Below are 20,265 nucleotides of genomic sequence, written 5' to 3' on the forward strand. Positions count from 1 at the left end.
CATCGGTAGCGCCGCAGGCAATGGCGGGTTGGCGTCTACATGCTCGTTCGCTAGCGTCCACATCTTGCGCTAGGTTGCAGAAATTGCTGCCAAACTGGCGATATTATCATCGGCGTGCTTCGCAATCCTCGTGATCAGCGCTGGGCAGAAATGTGTCTACTCTGACCTGCTGCTGCCGATCTCGCCCGAGCCCGCGATTTGCTCCGTGTCATAGGCGGACGCCGTAGCTGGTAAAGAAGCGCTTATCACGACCGCTGAACTGCACTCCTTTGCCTCGTTATTCCCTCTTCCAATCACTGCTTGTGAAGTAAAACCATCCTCCGGCTCTTCGCCATCCGCTGCAGCCGCGATATGCACCGCGCTCGGAACGAATGACGGAACGGCTGCCAAGGTCGTGTCATCCGCTGGTCGACACCCAGGTGCTCAAGCACTCCGCTGCTGCTGGTTGACATCACTGCTAACGAACTTGTGTCTTCCGCTTGCTTTCTGCGGCCATTTTTACGTTTTTTCGCAAACTTATCCGCACTGCGAACTTCCGCTACGGTTTCATGCCACAGTGGTCTTTTTCAAAATTGGCGTCGCAGGACGAGTGCGGAGCGTTAAAAAAAATGGCGCCAGCCAATGAGGCGCTTGAATTTCGCCACGTGGTGTCCAACAGCCAATAGCATTGCCGGATATTATATTTTGTTTTCTGTCTTTTTCGGCGACCAGTCACAGTAGACCTTTCGTTCTGACGGGAAAGAAAGCTGAGGTGTTGCTCTTTCAAACGAGACCAAAGTCGCCTAGCTGCACCGGCTACGTTTGACGCAACGCATAACGGGCATTTTCTAACCGATTTTCACGAGCTCTCTTGTCAAAATTGCACCTTTTCGTGTCGATTTCTCGTAAACTACACGGTATTCAGCCATGAAACTTTAAATTAAGATGGAAAATGATGAGACATATAGAACTATGGCCAAATTGAAAAGTAGATTTTTTAGATTTTTTGGTCCCAAAGACCCGCGTCCCCCCTTAAGCGAGTACGCTTTAACAGGGTTTCACTGCATAGTACACGCTACATGCATCAACCCATAAGAAAACAATAGAAAGCAAATAAGATACTGACCTTGGAAGTAGTGTTCACGTTATCAACGACCTGGCCATAGAAGTCTGTTGGGTTGAATACCACAGATAAGATCACAGAAAAACTGTCGCCCTCAGGAAGAATGGCTGGAGGCACAATAACTGGGGGTAGGAGACCTACAGGAAATGGAAATGAAGCCACAGGTGCTTTAATTCCGGATGACCCCATCTCAATTTGGGTAATCTGGGATAAAGCCATTTGTTGTGCAGATATTTCTTGACCAAGGCTGCTTGGTGAAGGCGTGCCACATGCAGCCAAGGCAGCAGTCAAGCTGGGTGTAGCCAAGCCATATACAGCCAATCCAGGTATTGTATTGTTGGGTACAGTCAAGCCTGGTGGCGCCATGCCAGAGGTATTCGTGTTGAGTACAGCCATGCCAGCTGGAGTCGTGCCAGGCTCAGCCGTGCCGAATGGAGTCGAGCCAGGCTCAGCCGTGCCGAATGGAGTCGAGCCAGGCTCAGCCGTGCCGAATGGAGTCGAGCCAGGCTCAGCCGTGCCGAATGGAGTCGAGCCAGGCTCAGCCGTGCGGAATGGAGTCGAGCCAGGCTCAGCCGTGCCGAATGGACTCGAGCCAGGCTCAGCCGTGCCGACTGGAGTCGAGCCAGGCTCAGCCGTGCCGACTGGAGTCGAGCCAGGCTCAGCCGTGCCGACTGGAGTCGAGCCAGGCTCAGCCGTGCCGACTGGAGTCGAGCCAGGCTCAGCCGTGCCGACTGGAGTCGAGCCAAGTTCAGCCGTGCCGACTGGAGTTGAGCCAGGCGCAGCCGTGCCGACTGGAGTCGAGCCAGGCGCAGCCGTGCCGACTGGAGTCGAGCCAGGCGCAGCAGTGCCGGCTGGAGTCAGATTTGGCACAGCCCTGCCAGCTGTAGTCGAAACAGGCGCAACCATGCCGGCTGGAGTCCAGCCAGGCACCGCCAAGCCGGCTGGAGTCAAGCCAGGCACCGCCATGCCGGCTGGAGTCAAGCCAGGCACCGCCATGCCGGCTGGAGTCAAGCCAGGCACCGCCATGCCGGCTGGAGTCAAGCCAGGCACTGCCATGCCGGCTGGAGTCAAGCAAGGCACCGCCATGCCGGCTGGAGTCAAGCCAGGCGCCGCCATGCCGGCTGCAGTCAAGCCAGGCGCCGCCATGCCGGCTGCAGTCAAGCCAGGCGCCATCATGCCGGCTGCAGTCAAGCCAGGTGCCACCATGCCAGCTGGATTCATGCCAGGCGTTGCCATGCCGGCTGGACGAGGCGGTGCCATGCCGGCTGCAGTCAAGCCATGCGCCACCATGCCAGCTGCAGTCAAACCAGGTGCGACCATGCCAGCTGGATTCAATCCAGGTGGCGCCATGCCAGCTGCAGTCAAGCCAGGCGGAGCCACGCATGCTCCAGTCAAGCCAGGCGGAGCCAAGCCTGCTCCAGTCAAGCCAGGTACCGCCATGCCAGCTGGTGTAAAGCCAGGTGCTGTCATGACAGCTGGAGTCAAGCAAGGTGCAGCCATGCCAGCTGGAATAAAGCCAGGTGCTGCCATGCCAGGTGGAGCCATGAGTGCTGCAGTGAATACAGGTACAGTCATGACGGCCTCAGCCCTGCCAGCTGAAGCTGTGATGGTTGGAGCCGAGACAGGTGTAGTCATGCCAGCAGGAGCCATGGCAGCAGGAGCCATGCCAGCAGAAGCCATGCCTGGCCCAGTCATGCTGGCAGCTGGCGCACCAGCTGGAGGTGCACCAGGTGGCTTACTATGCATACCAGCTGGAGGTGGAGCAGCTGAAGATGGAGCAGCTGAAGATGAAGCGGCTTTAGATCTGGAAGCCTCTTGATTGAAAAGATTTTCAGTATCCTCCGATGTCTGGAACAGAAAGATAAAGGTTTCCATCAATAACCCAGCAGAATGACAGATAAAGCAGGTAAAAAAAACCCCGACGGTTTTTAACCTTGGAAGCTCCTATTGTATACATATATTAAGGGGGGACGCGGCCCTTGAAAACCGAATAATCGCGAAACGGTCGATTTTTGGAAAAGTGCATATTCCGGCAGTATGTGTCATAAACTACCTTTTCTGTAAATATGAATAACTAATTAGTCGTGAAAGTACTTCAAATTAAATACCTAACAAGCCACAGCGGCTGCTGAGCTGCGAGAAAGTGCCTAAAATACCCCAACTTCGCGCAGACGCTGTTCCTTGCCAGCGAACCAAGCGCCACCATCTTGGTCTTGTTTTGTTTGTGAATTCTTGCTCTTTTTTTTTTTTGCCGCCTTCGACGACAACAGCGGCGGCATGGTGGGAGCGTAGCTCGCTTGTGATTGGGGCCCTCAAAGCGCCTTTCGAGTTTCCCCGAGTTTGCGGGGGATCGCGCGGCCGCTATTGGCTGCTGTGCGCGCTGACGCGGCAGTCCCCTCCGGCGGCGGCCGGCGCGTCGTCCGCCCCAGCCTCCTTAGCTCTCTCCTTTACTCGCAATAGACGTTGACGCCGTCTTTACGATCTCTCGCCGTGCCGTCCGAACAGCTTCCTGCAGACTGTTGACTGTTGTGCGGTCAGTCACGATACGTCAAACAAAGCTAAAGACGCTACACGCATTAGGTGCGCAGAAGCGTGCTATGAAATTTGTTCGTTCGGCAAGGCGTGCCGCCAACAAGGGCTGTTGATGCTTCCAGCCATGTAGCTTCTGCTACATTGCTACTAGACAGTGATTGCGTCGCCGCATCCAGCAACGTACCAGCAGCTTCATCGGTGCAAGAATGCATTGCAAGGCTGTAGCACGTTGTAAGTTGCGCATCCACGCTGTTGGTGCCACCACGGTCGAAACGATTGCAGCGATCCTGGTATCGGCAGTAAACGCGGCTGAAGTTAAGCCTAATAAAAGTAGTATTTCTGGACCACAATAGATGAGAAAAACATGCTTGTGAACTACATTATAACCAGCCATAAGTATTAAAAATAAAATACCAAAGAAACGACTTGCGAAGATGACGCATCGCGTCCGCGCCGCCGGTGCAGCTGCAGACGCCCGCGCGGGCAGCGTGGGCGAAAGTAGGAGAAACAAAACTTTCCTGTCCGACGCTGCAGACACGACGTATGCACGGGAGCAGCGCAGAGTGGTACAGCACATCCGACAAGAGTAAACAACGCTTCTTCAGTGTTACTACCCACCTCAGATATTTATGAATTCACTATACATTATATCCGTCTTGACGTAACAATTTCACAAAACCATTGCGTCCTCCGTGCCTTTGTTTTGGTCAGGACCTACGGAACTAGAGACCTGAACACTTGGCGGGGGTCCTATGGGACTGCATGCGCCAACTTTCGTTAATTTTTTGGCCGTTGAGGGCGTGCGGTTAACCTGTTTGCTTCTCATCATCATCATCTGCTTTTTACAAATGATTTTTCTCCTCTCACTGCCTCCCTGTGCATTTGTCCTGTCTTATTATTTTTAAACCCTAGAAATGAACGATGCAAATATGACATTTCTTTAAATGCTTGCGGTGAATATTCTGTTTGCGCGCATGCATGCGCGAGACTTTCTGGCATCTTTGCTAAGACAATGGACGAATGATGAACACTCAAAACGTAGACAAATGACAAAAGTATTACATCCTTGAAGTAAAACAACTGACGCCATCTTGCTCAACAGGTTAATTGTAGCGCCACGCCGCCCGTAGGTGCCCTTCCCTAGCGGCAAAAGGCATGAACTAGAAGGTGCGCGCTGGAGCAGTGCCAAGTGTGCAGGTCTCTAGTTCAGTAGGTATTGGATTTGGTCACCGCTGACCGTTGCGATTTGAAATTGCTCAAGGAATACAACGGATTTCGCCTGGTGCCGTTTACTGCAGCGGCTTTGCTTTTGCGAGATGCGTTTAAGAAGTACTTTTAGACTCATTACAGCAAAAATAAGGGGCTGTGCTGCAGTTCTAGATGGCCTGATGCGGCATTGCCTTTCTTAAGCGTGGTACCGCTCGCTACTTTGGTTTGCTTGCTTAGGTGCGTGTGTGTGTGCGTGTGTGTGCGTGCGTGTGTGTGCGCGTGCATGCGTGTGTGTGTGCGTCACTGTCTGGCTTAATCTGAAGTGTCTCGCTCTTATAGTTTGGTTTAGGCTTTATGGAATTTTGCGCTTGCATATATATTATCTGCGTGTTGTTCGTGCATGTTTTCTGCAACCGTGATGCGAGCATCGCATTATCGCGCAGGCCTCGCTAACACCAGTAGGTTAGGGCAGCGCGCTGAAAGTCGAAAGCGCACGGTGAGCTGCATACAGAAAAGCCGTCGGAGTTGTTTTTTAGATGCACAGGCAGCTTTGATTGGCGATATTCGTGCTGAACTCCCCAGTGTGCCTCGCGGAAGCGTTGCTCGAAGCTATTGTCTACCGGAGTGCTGCCGCTCCAGACACAACTTTTACGTGGTACAACCTGCCGCCTGCTCTAAGCATTCCTCAGCCCTCCACCCCGGCTGTCCCTGACATTCCTCGCTCTAAGCGCGCACGATCGACCATACACTGGAGGGCACCGAACTCCCCACAGTTTTCCTATGTCGTGACGCATCTCTTATCTCGTTCCTTTCTGTTGTGTCTGCTTTCGTGAAGATCCCAGAAACAGTTTCACCCAGTTCGTTATGGCTTTTTTCGCGGTTTCGCGTCGCTTCCGCCGGTTGGGGGAATGGGAGGACGAGGGCGCTTCAGGGTCTTTATAAGCGGGGCAGCGGCTCTTGCGTGGGACGCCTTTTTTTACTTTTTCTGTACCCATCTTCATTCTCTCCTTTTTTTTTCACATACGCAGTGCAAAGCTAGTTACACCTGAGCACTAAAGCACCTGGTTTCGAGCCTCCTACAGTGCATTTGTTCTTTTTCAATAGGTGCTGGCCCAAAGACGCCCATCAGAGTGCCCATAACAGCACCATAGAACTTTACCTATGATGATAAGTGCACAAAGAAAACATGAGAATTTTTTGCAAAATGCTCATTTTTTCATTTGCATTAAGAACTGTGGACCGATAGTCTTGATATTTTCGTGATGGATATCGAGAGGTCTGTAATAGTGCATCAATTTTACTTTAATGCAAAAAATTACTTCTTGATTCTCCCATTTGCATAACTCGTATATGTCATGAAAATGTACACATTGTTCAGACACCGCTGTGTAAATACTTAAGCTGTTTCTTGTTTTCAGAACAAAACGAATTGTCATAGGCATGCGTTCAGTCACTTTGTTCACAAAGTATTTAAATTGCTGATAATGCAACATATATAGAGCACTCGAGATACCAGTTGTCTTGCAGCCACGTTTACATGAATGTGACCAGTCTAGACTTTCTAGCATATCAGATGTGGGAAATGCGCACCCGTCCCCGGCCACCTGCACTTGTTACCAGCTGCAGCTTGCCGTTCCACAGCCTACACTGGGCATGGCACCACGAATCTTGGTGTGGTGCATGTAAACGATGACCCAGCAGCCGAATGAGATACATGAGGAAATACAATGTGCCGCAGTCACATTTTTGTAAACTTCGCTTATGTAACCGAGTATAAACTAATACAAAAACCTTTACTTTGCAAGGGTTGTTGCTTTCTGTCAATGTTTCATAAAATTTAGCAAATTCTCTAATGAACTGCTTTCTTGCCACATTCAATTTCTGTGGTTATGAATATGTGGTCCTCAGATGGGAAAACCTTCCGACCACTACATGATAAACTTCACCTATGAATGCTCATTTCTGCACGATTATATTCATGACTTCACAAAACATGACATAGCATTGCATGGTAGGCAATTAGTTTCCCTGTGATTGCACCCTAACAGTAATTTGTATGGGATCTAGGCTGCTCTGTGAGGTTTACAAAAAGATGTCTCTTTGTTTTCTTTCATTTTTTTTTTTTCAGGTGAAGCTGGCCCAGTGGCTTCAGTGGTGCCAGACAGGCCAGCGTTGGACAGGTAACGATGACATCTGCACGAGAAGCACCAAAAAGAAGGCAAAAGAGACGCACATGTGTGTACACCGCTCAAATCCTCAAGCGGATTGAGAAACTGCATTCTCAAAGCGACAGATACAAGAAAGTACTGGGCCGGATTAGAAAAAGGCATCAGAGAAGGCGAGTAACACATCATGAGGCTCTAAAAAAGCGTGAGCCACATTTGCTACTAGACCTTTTTCCAGATGAGGCTCTGCTCTTTTCCAAAACCCAAAGAGCGTTTTCATATTTGCTGCCGCAACCTCTTAAGAATGTGTATATTAGCGGAATTAGATACCGCCTTCGGACTAGAAATCACGTAGTGTGCCCAGTGCCCACATATCGAATGTGTGTAAGAATCTGGTTGAAAGGAGGCCAAACCGGCAATGTATGTTCTGTTCAGTAGGCTGAAGTTTGAAGTTTCTTAAGTTAATGTGCCACACAAGGCTACATGGGTACACCTCATTTGTCAACAGAAGCACAGATACAAAGTCGAAGCAGATGCTCCCACCAGAAAGAAGCGTAAATATACTGTTTATATTCATGAGTCATGACGCATCGTGTTACTAAATGATTAAAATATTTAGTTCTTGATTGCTGCCTACTGCTTATGTGTTCTCTCTTTGTTGAAGTATTTATTTGTCATGTTCATAAGTGTTTTGTATTTGGGCCGCAGCGGTCGAATTTCGATGCAGGCGAAATTCTAGAGGCCCGTGGACTGTGCGTTGTCAGTGCTTGTTAAAGAACCCCAGGTGGTCGAAATTTCCGGAGCCCTCCACTACGGCGTCCCTCATAGCCTGAGCCGCTTTGGGACATTAAACCCTCGCAAATCAAATCAAATGTATTTGTTATGTAAGGGGGGTTGTGGCTCTTCTTCTGAGCCACAACAGCCTTGTACTAAGCGTCTTTCACACACACAGTTCACCACAGCAAGTGACATGGCTGCTATGATAGTTTGTAATTCTGCTCTGGTTGCACATATACTGTACTTGCTTTTGCTCTTCTTGCGTTACTTCTTTTATGAAATGTAAGGTTGCTTCCTGGAACTGTTGTGTGCCATGTTAGTCTGAGCATTGTTATGACCAGGGGTTTTGAATATACTTATTACTGACGCATACTAAAAGCTTACAAAAGTACTTATATGGCTCCTTTCGTCTCTTGTTCAACAAGCACATAGCCATACAGCCACTCGAGAAATGCCAGAATTCAAATAATAATTAGCTGTATGCTGAAATCAGTCTCTATAAGCAGTTGTAGCGTGATTAGTGAAAAAATAAAGTAGTGAAACTTAACATGCATGGCTTCAGCAGCTCAAAAATTCCAAAAAGTACTCTGCAGAACCCAAGGGTTTTGTGGTACATAATTTGCCATCCCCTGGTCATGACTGTTGCACTCATTTTGCTGATTAAATTTTTTAGGGCAAGACAAGCCTGCTTTTTAAAGTTATTGTTTCTGAAATTTGTCATAAGCAATTTAAATTTGCTTAATGAAGGTCTAATTTATTGACACTAAATTCAGTGCTGTGCTAAACTTCTCCAGCAAGGAAATTTAGAAAAAGGGCTCTGTCTTGCCCTGGGGCACCTATCCAGAAATGACCATAATGAGGTTCACAGCGCCAACACTATTTTCAAATTCTCCAGGCCTGGAATAAGCGACCTATGTGAACGACTTTGATATACTCCTGTAACTTGAGAACCAGTGCCCACAGCTCCATGAAACTTGGTAGTTCTTCAGATGGTTGTGCTGTGAGCCTACCCTGAAAATTTCATTCAGATATGAAAAGAAACAAAAAAGTTGGTGTTCAAGGGTAGCCTCCCCCCCCTTAAGTAAATAAAATTTTTGAAAATACAGCCACGGTAAAACGCTTCTCCATGCACCAGCTACAGGCCAAACTACCGTATATACTTGTGTAAGGGCCGCCCCCGTGTAAGGGCCACACCCCCAACTTTGGAGCCAAAATTTTGAAAAAAAAAAATTCTTTTCGTAGCCAAACGCGAAAATTTGTGCACCAGCAAAAGTCAAGTTTCAAAAGTTGCTATTAGGTGGCACTAGCTGCTTTCAACCCGCTATCACCATCAGTGCTTTGAGATATCACATGGGGACGCGGTCTTGTTTTTGGAACTGTTTCGATCCGGGAGCCATTTTTTCTTTGTGTGGCGCTGCAGTCTTGGGCAGTTTGTTGGAGTAGTTGTGGTTTCTGTGTGCAGCATTGTTCAGTGGATCGGTGCCTATGTTTACTGCTTAGTGACGATGGGCAGAGATTTGATTACGTACACAGCGGCCTTCAAGCTGCAAAGTCGTCACTTACGCTGAAGAACATGGCAAGCGGGCGGCTGGACGCAAGTTTGGTGTCAATGAGAAGTGTGTGCATCGGTGATGCAATCGGAAAGAACAGCTCGCTGGTATGAACTGCAACCGGAAAGCATTCCGTGGGAAGCAGTGCAAGTTTCCGGAGGTTGAAAAAAAACTTTTGGAGTACATTGCAACGACAAGAAAAAAATGGCTATGTAGTTTCGACGGAGATGATCCGTGTGAAAGCCGCTGCCATTGCTAGCCACATGGGCATTACGGTTTAGCAAAACGTTCATTTGGGCGAGTTGGTAGATATTCAGTTGGTGATCAGACGACACGAGAAGTTGTCGAGGCTTTTCACATCGCAGGGGATCAACTGAACTGCGTCAGCAAACCTTCTGTGTTCCTTTGCGATAGGGAGATGAATTATCTCGGGAGCACCTGACGAATGTTGCGTTTCATGGTTTTTAGTTTTTTGTGTTGTTTTTTCCCTTTGATTGTTTCTTCATATAAGAAGGTTTCATTGAATAAACCTTTTAGTTGCGAGTCAGCGCTTGTCCTGTTTCCCTTCTTTTCTTGTCCCTTGTAGTTCGCGCTGTTCAAATCATGAATGGGCATTACGATTGCAAATTTTAAAGCAAGTAGGGGATGGCTTCAACCCTTTATGAACTGGAACGCGCTCTCTATTCGGCGCAAAACGACATTGTGCCAAAAGCTGCCCATTGAGTACGAGGTCGAACTTTTGACGTTCCATCATTTCATTAACAGCCTTCGAAAGCATGGCTATGATCTGTCTCAGATAGGGAACGCGAATCAGATGCCTGCCTGGTTCGGTACACCAGAAAATAGCACAGCTGATTTTAAAGGAGCAAAAAAAAAGGCCGCCACCGCCTGGAAGACGAAGTAACGAGCGTTGGCTGTTTGGTTTACTAGACGAAGAAAGCGAAGAAGAGCGTGCCGCTCACCTCGCAAAATGGAATGTTAATACCCTTTGAAACGGGGTGGATTGCCACCATGCTGCCACCATGCACACCTGGCAAAACGATCACCGCCTAGCGCCATCTATTGCAGAAATTACGATGCACGTCTACCCATTGTTGAGTGGCACCCCTCAAGATAAGCCCCAAACGGAATTTGCTTCATTTGGGGGGTCAAGTTGGGCCTAGAATTCTGCTTGCGGTGCGATATGGTAACGCTTCAATTGGTAATTGCACGTATGCAATGCTTAACTATTATTTAATTGTAATTTTATTTCTATGCCACAACCCATAGGATTTTATTTGCCAACCAAATTCGGTATACAACTGTGCCCGGACGGGTGCCCGTTGTTGTCGAAGTATATATAGCGGAACGAATATATACATGTATAGTGGTCCCATGGCCGCCATCTTATATTCGAGAAACCGAAACTACGCCACTATTTCGTTCCCTGACGTCATGCTCACATAGTTCCACTTCTATCCACCATATTGGACTGTGACGTCATCATTGGCACGCAGCAGGTGGTTGTTTCTGCAATACTATTGTAGATGCCGCTATGAGTCTCAATGTGAGATGTGCAGTTTTCTAGTTGCTGCCACATATGGCGCTGTGATCTCAGGGTGGTAGGAGACCCCACAAAATCTCGAAACGTGATGAGTAGTTGCTGCCACAGCTGGCACTGTGATCTCAGGGCGGTAGCAGACTGCACGAAATCTCGAAACGTAATGAGTAAGAGCTAACGCTCTTAAAAGAATCTATGTGCGTACAATCGGTGCAGAACAGCAACGGTGCATGGTGATGCTGCTGACAGCAGAAGGCTGCCATTACCATATCATCATCATCACCATCATCAGTCTTACTACACCCACTGCAGGGCAAAGGCCTGTCCCATGTCTCTCCAATTAACCCTGTCCTTTGCCAGCTGCATCCACCCTTTGCCTGCAAACTTCTTAATCTCATCCACCCACCTAACCCCCTTTTGTCGGGAAGAATTTACTTTTTTTTCATCCTTTAGATTTTTGTTGCTGGTTCCTCAGTTTTTGAGCAGTCCGCAGAGCAGACCTCAGCGCAACCTTCGCAGCGCGCCAAGATGCTGCCAGCCACCGATAACATCACTTGTTTATCTTTTCAGGAGAGCTCCTGCCAGAAGGAAGGGGGCAGAAGGAAGGGGGGGGGGGGGGGGGGGCGCCCTGATAACACCACCACTTGTTTATTTTTTTGAGGAGAGTTCCTGCCAGAGTTGTGGGGGGAGGGGAGGGGATGAGCGCTGGGCGAACTTGGCATAGTGCCAAGACGTATGCTGTAAGCTAAGGCATAGTCATTTGCATTAGGCACTCGTCATTGTCCTGTGCATTTTTTTTAACCTTGCGTAAAAGAATGTGCCTGACCTTCAGGGCCAGTGTTCAGCATGTTCGCGTTGCGTTATTTCGACGCGAATGGCCAGCGCCGCCACAGGCTACTGCAAAATTGCCGGATCACGTCAAAGTGAACAAGCGGCACGAACACGAACCCGTCTGACGGTGCACGTTTGTAGATGACAGGAGGACGGACCCAGGGATGATATGAAATATCGACCCTTGCAAAAAAATCTGTCAGCTTTCTTTTTCCTGCGTAATGAACCCTCCCCCCCAACTGATGTCAACTTTTCTGGAAAAAAAGTGGGTTCATTACGCGAGTAAATATGGTATTTTTAGTGGTTCCACATTTACCTTGTGAAATTTGTCAGGTAGGTAATTCGAGCAGCCAATGCACCACTGACCAGATAATTTGTAGAACTTGGTAATAGCTTCAGACTACTGACACAGGACAACAATGCACCGGTTCTGCATGGTCACTTTTATCTGAATAACGCTCCATCCACTAAGATTTCTGGTTTGTTTGATCACGCTTAGCATGCCTTTTTCTCCATGCAGAGCTGCAGCAAAAGCACTCGAGAGCACAGAACAATTTTTATTAAGGTTTCAATAGATGTACACAGTTTATATAAAATGCTGCTTAAGAAAACCCTTACTCCGCTTCTAAGGTCTAAGGCTAATAAGAAGCCAACATGTTTAAAAATACAGCACTTCAAGCTACACATCCTTCACCAAACTCTGTGACAATGCACGCACAAACACATAGAAGAGAGCGATACATGACAAAGAGTGCACCTGCATATGGCACTGAGATGTCAACAAAACAGGTCCCACAACAGTTCACTGATTTTAGGGAGGACATTGGTCTTTGGGACCGAAAATGACCCAAAAATCATTTTCTAAAAATTACATTTTTGGTATTTGCAGCTATTATTCTCTAACTCTACCAATTTTTTCCTTCCAGAAATCAGTATTTTGACCATAATATTAAATTCAGCTTATCATGTGGGCTAAATTTGCACAGGAGCAGACGATTTCACGGCATGAAAATGTTGGATACCTGACTGCCTTAATACGTCGATATTTCGGCATCTAGGAGGACAAAAGAGATGTCATTTTGTTTGCTGAGAGAAGCTGAAGGTGTAGTGTTCGCAATAATCAAAGAACAACTGATCAACCACACTTCAAAAATTTATGATTTTTGCAAAGTTTATTGACGCATGATATATTCACACCTTGAATGTTGCTACTGCCCTGCAAGTCCTGTAAAATTACTATAAGAGTAAAATAGAAAAACTGTATTGATCATTGTACTCTTTACTCATTAGACGATGCAGCCATGCATTAAAAATTAATTTTATTAAGCCAATTTTTTGCACCAAGATATTAGTAACTAATTAAAATTGTCTTAGGAACCAGCTAATTTATGGAAAAAGCAATTTCAGATCAGAAATCTGCATAAAAAACTGAGCAAGTCAAGATCATATAGTTTCATTCGGATTAGACTAAAAATAAGAAAAATTTGTCTAAGACCGGTATCCTCCCTTAGCTTCCAACATGTCTGGCGGCATCCAGCACATTTAAATTTAGTGAAGACCTGGAGCCTGTCGGCAGTTTCTGACCAATTTTTCAGACTCAGCGAGACCCAATCAATGGCCCGAACAATCAAACAGTCCAAAAAATGCATCCTAATTTTAAAAAATCGCTTTGCTCAGAAAACAGGCTAGAAAGTTCCGAATTTTGCCATTTTCCATGTTCTGCATGCAAGTCATGCTTTCACCATGTCTGTACCACACCTCATGTCACTGATACCAAAAAGTGCAATGCAGCCACGGGTCGTACCGCAAACCGCAAACTCCACATGAGTTCCACACAAGCTCCCATATGAACTCCAGTTTCCTCAAATGCCCCGAATTCTGCACTAGCGCGCTGAAGACTCTCATCACTCAAAGCGATAACAGAGTTGCTTCCCTGGACAACGACGGTCATGAAGGTGTAGACAGAGGACTTGCAGGAATTGGCGAGTCCCCCCACACTCTTTTTCAAGTAGGCTGCTTCGAAGGGCCAAGCCTGTCGAAACCAATCACTGTCCGACTGCATTTATTTGAACCCAAAATTGCACCTTCCATAACAGCAAAGAGTCGGTTGTGGCAACAGCACTCTATCGCGTCTATGTTAAATAGAAAAATCAAACTCTGGACCCCTCGGGCCCTAGCTGGCATCTATTTCAGTCCAGGAAATCAAACTTTCAGGCTCCACAGAGTATGAAATATTGGTCTTGGATATACATATATCTTCCGATGAGGAGAACAATTGTTCCTCACAAAAGTCCAAAATATTGCGCAAGTGCAAATTGTTGTATTAAAAAAATCTGTTGGCTGTATCTGCCACGTGAAACACATCAACTTTCTGCACTGTGCCAGCCTGGGGATATCCAGAAAGACTGCATGCATGCTCCCAACAGCTGCTCAGGCTGACCTCTATCTGCTGTGGTGGGCTGCTTTGCAAATTTTTCGACAGCTGGCCAGCTAAACACAGGATGTTTTGCTTATGCTGTGGATCTGGAGCTGCACCGCGTCATAGATAATGGAAAGGGTTAAATTTTCATAGACGTGGCACTGCTAATCTGATGTATCCTACCTCGGCCGCTGCTCCCACACTTCACGAGAACACTGTAGTATAAAACCACCGCTGAGTAGCCACAAGCTTTTCACATCACTAAGATACTGGAGATAGATATTAAGGCAATTCTGCAATTTCATGCTTATTTTTAACCTGTGACTGCTTTACTCAATGCACTTGTAGGCATGTAAAGTACAAACAAATAACATGTTCTCAAGACAACAAAAAGCAACAGTGATGCATCCTAAGTGCCATGCCCAATTGAACATTTTACACTTACTTTTTTAGTTTTGCCATGCTTTCTAATAAATCGAAAACTTACTTAATCCTAACATTTCACATGGCCTAATCAGCTTCAAATTAACGAGGTTTTACTGTAATAAGAACTAGAGACCACAAGCTGCAATGCAGCATTGGCATGTAAAGCAGATTAGGGACTCACACAGAGAAGTGGTGATCTTTCCTTTACGCAGGAAGCGAGGAATTCTTGAGACAAGTTCATTACAGTATCTTCCAGTGGTCTAGCCATGATGTCCACATGGTAGCGGGTAGAGAAATCACGCGTGTGAAAAAAGGCTTGCAGCTTTACGTTCTGTGCAGAGATCCTTTCTCGAAATGAGCGCACAGCCTCCAGAGAAAAGGCGCCTGTGCCACATGGTACACTCAGCTGCAAAAAAGAAGCACGATGTTACTCAAGCATTACCATATAGCCCTGTTGCCTAAAGCCATTATGCGACAGTTAATCAACAGCAGCCAACACCTGCAACAACAGCCACAGATTGTCACTTGAATCATGTGGTTATGACCCCAAGAATTCTGCACTTTCTCTTCCACTAATTTAGCACTGTACATTTCCCTTGTTTCCTTTCAAAAAGTTTCAAGCACCCACGCTTTACTAATGAGAAAAAAGCTCATAATTCCCATTTTCAATTGTCAAACATTGCATCAATCCAACTACTGAGGATCACCAGAAAGTAGGTTACAAAGCGTACAAAGTATTTTTTGGGCCTGCACCAAAAACACGGTTAATTTGACCTCACACGCTGTTAGCATGTCGCATGTTATGCACACACACAGTAAAAAGTTCAACCAGCAGAATGTAGGAAAACTCGGACTGACAAAGGGTGTTGCTTAGAAGAAAAAAAAGTAAAGATGTGCATGCAACCTCTAACTTTACTAGGACAGCATACTTTCGAAGAGAAAAAAAAACACGTACACTCTAACTGGCCAGGGGCTAGTGGCCACCCACATTCACAAAGCTACCCGCATAGAAAAGTTTTTTTTATAAGCTTTTGCTCTGTCCTTCATGGTTGGCTATGGAAGCTGGCCAGTGCATAGCTCTGACGAGCCACGTACTGCTCTTGCATGCAAACAGCCTTGTGATCTCGGGCGCTTTATCAGTTGATACAAACTTTAGGATGCAAAGCATTGCATGATTTTAGTGACAGCAGCTCACCAGTGATGGTAAAAACGAAGTCTTCTGGCAACTGCAACCAACTACTGGCTAAATGGAAGTTGCACTTTCGATTTACAGAACAGTCCTTTGCAAGCAAAAATAATGCTGATCAGGCTTTACAGTGTACAATGCTATTTCAGAGCTGTTTGCAACTGAGGCCAGTTCCAAACACCAGTACAGGCTGCCATTACACTACATCTGAGAAAATGCGGGTTTATCCCTTTTTTCCATAGTGGGATACATTGGTCCCATTTATAGTATTCAGTCTTAGTTCAGCCACACTTAGGGAGCATATTACTGCCAAAGAATGTAATGCATGGGTAGTGAAACTGACAACACGGAGATGACGTAACATATTACAGTAGAATCCTGATTATATAACTTTCATGGGACCCCACAAAACCATTGTATAATCCATGCATCGTATAATAAGAAATCTTGTACAACAGCGGGCATTTGAGTAACAGATGCGCCAAGTAACCTGGTTTTCATAATAAATTTTTTCGTTGCTCACGGTTTTGCCTTGAGAGAAATATTATTCAGCGCGCTGCCGGGAGGCATTTTAGCATTGACAAGACGTGCATGCACTCGCATCATCGCATGATAACTAGGGATCACATGCGCCTCGAAATTGACTATTCAATCAATGTGTCAGGAGTACAGCTCCTTGGAATCTTCAAAGACAATTGTTTTTGCAGCACATGGTATAAGCCTGCTCTTGCACGAGTTGTAATGTGTCACTTAAGAGTGCAGTATCCTCCTCCAAGGCAGCCGCGAGTTGTTCTAATGTAATTTTCCCTTCAGGTTCTGGTGCAGCGACAGGAAACAATCCTTAACACAGGCCGTCACTTGAGTGGTCTTCATACTGGAGGGGCGCTCTACTCAAGGCATATGCAGGTATATTTGCTAGTCCTCGCCTGTGCTTGATTCGGCAATTGAAGCCCTGCAGCCGGAGGATCCAACACCTGACCCTAGGTGAAGCTTGGTCGGTGCTAAACATCCACGGTAGGGATGAATGGTCAATGTGTACCTCGAACTCTGTAAACTCCAAGACACGCCCTAAATTTGTCCACTGCCCACATTACTGCAAGGCATTTTCCCACTCCTCGACAGTATAATGGCTTTCAGCCTCTGTTAGAACACTGCTAATGAAGGAAACAGGCTGCAGTCCATCAGGGTTAGCCTACAGTCGAACCACTGCAATGACAAAGCCGCTTGCATCCGTTTCGACAATGATGGGTCGATTTAGGTCTGGGAGGCTTATAACCGCATCCCCGGCCAAGGACGGCATGGCTCGTTTTTCTTCAAAAGCCAGTGAGTGGACGTGCTGTCAGTGAAGTGTGGTATGAAACTGCGGTAATAACCAGCAAGTCCCAGGAAGGCCTGCTTTACTGTGCTGGGTCTTAGGTAATCTAGCACTGCAAGCACTTGCTCTCCATCCGGTCTGCACTGCCCAGGGGAGATGATGTGGCCCAAGAACTTGAGCGACTGACGGCAAACCTGCATTTTATCTGGGTTAATCGTAAGGCAAGCCCTGTCAATGTGCTGCAGTAATTCCCTCACATGTTCAATGTGGCTCTTAAAGGGCCACAAAAAGGGGTGTTTGAGCTTGGCTTTAAAATGCTTGCACTGTGTAGAGTACAGGCCACCGAGCGACCATGCCAAGTACGAGACCTCAAAACCGAGCGGGAAATTTACAATACATTTTTTAAAACTCCCGCTTTTGCACCTCACGGCGACGTGCGATGCCGGGCTGTCGCGTGAAACCTGGCGTACGACGTCGCGCCGTGCAAATGACGTCAGCAGCCGCAGGTTATCATTGGTTCACAGCACCAAATTCTTTCAGACGTCACATGCTACCATGGTCACGGCCACTCTGCGCGTGCCGCAGCCGGTGGAGGTAGAGGAGGGCTGAGTAGGTGGGGCCGGCAGAGGAGCGCTGCCGTTTTGGCGTGAGAGAGGAGAGAGAAAGGTGCGAGGATGCGGAAGTTTAAATTTTGTCTGCATATAGCTAAGCTTCCACAAAACGCATTAAAATAATTCTTGCTAAAGGATAATTATGAAGTGGCATCTTTTAACATCCCAGACATATCACAACTTAATTAGAGCCCCTTTCTGGGTCCCTTTAAAAGGAAAATAAGCTTCACGACACATAGCACAAAAGGCCAGCCACGCTGTTTCAGCGAACACTTTGATAGTGCTTGTGATAGTTGATGAAGGATATTGAGACTAATGTTTGCATGCAGAACCTGGCTGTGCCACTATGACTAAAGTACATTTGCCCCAATCACAGCCATTAACACGGACGGGACCCAAACTGAACAGTGGGATGTAAGAGTTCCATTGTGAAATTGACCAAAATGGTTGTGGGACTAATGTGTCTCATCAACTCCCCTCAACATTTTTTTATTCCAAAGTATTTCTTCATCACCGTTTACTTTTTTCTGCAAATACAACACTGCCAACAGAATCAAGGAGCATTCCGAGCCGTGTGCATCCTGAGTACTCATCCCATCCAGCAAAGGGTTAATTCATACAAATTTCGAATGGATTACCAGAACTGTACAGTGCCAACAAATATAAAGGATTAATTCATGCCAATCTTGGTTGAATGAGAACTCTACAATGCCACCAAGTTCACACCTGGCAAATGTAGCTGATTACTGCATGTTTGATTTTCAAAATATATTGGAATTTTTCAACTTTCAACTTCAAGTAAACACAAAAGTATCTATTTGTAAATATGATAATACACATAGTAAAAGCACACTTACGCCCTTAATACCACAGTAAAGAGCCTGTGCAGGGAGTGTTGCAAACTGCTGATCAAGGATACACAGACTGTTGAGGTCCACGCTGTCAGTGTTACCAAAGTCCACATAGTAGACTGTGACATGATCTGCAAGAGAACAGCATACAGACCAAGAAATTAAGCATCATCATCATCATCAACCTAACTACGTCTACTGCGGGACAAAGGCCTCTCCCATAGCCACCTCACTCCACAAAGATTCATGGATAATCAAAACTATACACGGCCTTGTTCAGACCGACTTGCCCGACTGCTACTATAAAACACTAAGCTGCATAGCAGCAAAACAGCCAAAGGCATGCCAAGCATTTGAAGGAGCCAAAACAGCATCTCTCTTTCCCATGTCCTAGCACTCATCGCACTTTCATCACTGAAAATAGGATGCCACATCTGATCAGCTTCCTGGAAGGACAGGTGAGAGCATTCACGGGTTCCTCACAAAAAATGACAAGTTGTAGCTTGATACAGTATAACATACCAATCCCATCACGCTCACTGTGCACATAGACTATTCCTGTAGCAGCCACGATGCCTGCAGTTTTCGTCAGCTCACCACCATGTTTAAGCACTCTGCCTCATTAGGTTTGTTCGATTCAGCCGTGGTTCTCTGCACCGCCGGCACCGGTTCACGGTGCGCTGCACCAAAGCCCTCGATTCACAGCGCCCCCTGCACCACTGTCTGCGATTGATTTGGGTGCAGCCGTGGTGTCGCTGTGGTGCAAGGAACCTTGGCACCGTCCGTGAAGGAGGTGCAGGAAAGTTGTGCACATGCACACAGCTTTGAGTAGACGACGCGCAGGCGACGCTAACATGCTCGTAAGTATTGAAGGTGAATTGAGGGAGATGTTCGCTGTCGTTGACGGGTCCTATGTCATTTTACGAGAAAATGACGCTGAAATATACACGACAGCAGGTAACTTTCTGTGTTTTTTGTTGTACCTGCTACTTGTAACAGATAGCTAAGCCGTCAGTGTGCTTGCGAGTTCACACAAAACTTTTTTTTTTTTTTTCAGACGGCGCAACAATGGTGTGTGGGCTGTTGGAAAAATACGGGCAGGGCGAATCGCAGGCGTGTTTTGCCGGCGCTGGTACCTCTGCCTGCTGCGCTGGCATGCAGGCAGATGCTGCTGATTCGCCGCTGCCTGGACATTGATTCTGCTGCGGCTACAGGGATGCCGGGGCTCACGAAAAGCAGCGAGGTAGCTTTTAAACTGCTTATAAAGAGCTAAATGAGCGAGGCGGGCTCTCGACGGTAATTTGTGGGCGTCCCACTATAGGCGTCGGAAAATATGCAGGGCCTTGAAGCGCGCCGAAAGTTCAAACGACTCTCTAGACAGTCTGAAGAGCCTCACGAATTCGAAATTGAAGTAGCAATTGCAAACACGCTTTTACAGTACTTCGGAATTCGGCTGCAATCGGTCCAAACAAGTGAGTTGCGGCAAAGGACAGCACGGAGTCGGTTTCCTGGTATTCACTGTCATAAGAGTAGAACTACTCCATAACAAGGGACTATGTGACGTCCCCGTCCTCGACCATGACCAACTCCATGGACGACGCAAGTCTCGTTATGCACGAAAGCGACCGCACACAAAAAACACACGCGGGAACTGCACCACTGAACACCTCCACGGTGAGTAGACAACAAGAGTTGCCTGCACGCGCTTGATTGAAAATTGTCGCACATAAGGTACGGTGCTGCTGACGCGC

The 20,265-nt window shown here is 47.0% G+C and overlaps 1 protein-coding gene across 3 annotated transcripts in view; it reads right to left on the reverse strand.

Annotated features, from left to right (window-relative positions):
• The window catches only part of LOC144114920 (uncharacterized), a 100,466-nt gene that overhangs the window by 48,964 nt on the left and 31,237 nt on the right, over positions 1-20,265 (reverse strand). For all 3 annotated transcript variants that reach the window (XM_077648950.1, XM_077648947.1, XM_077648949.1), the window contains exons 6-8: positions 18,521-18,645; positions 14,733-14,957; positions 1,106-2,950 (exon numbers count right to left, since the gene is read on the reverse strand). In XM_077648950.1, coding sequence (XP_077505076.1) covers positions 1,106-2,950; positions 14,733-14,957; positions 18,521-18,645 — 2,195 coding nt within the window. The remainder of the gene's footprint in view (positions 1-1,105; positions 2,951-14,732; positions 14,958-18,520; positions 18,646-20,265) is intronic.

The sequence above is a fragment of the Amblyomma americanum genome, chromosome 1 (genome assembly GCF_052857255.1).
Source record: "Amblyomma americanum isolate KBUSLIRL-KWMA chromosome 1, ASM5285725v1, whole genome shotgun sequence".
NCBI lineage: Eukaryota > Metazoa > Arthropoda > Arachnida > Ixodida > Ixodidae > Amblyomma > Amblyomma americanum.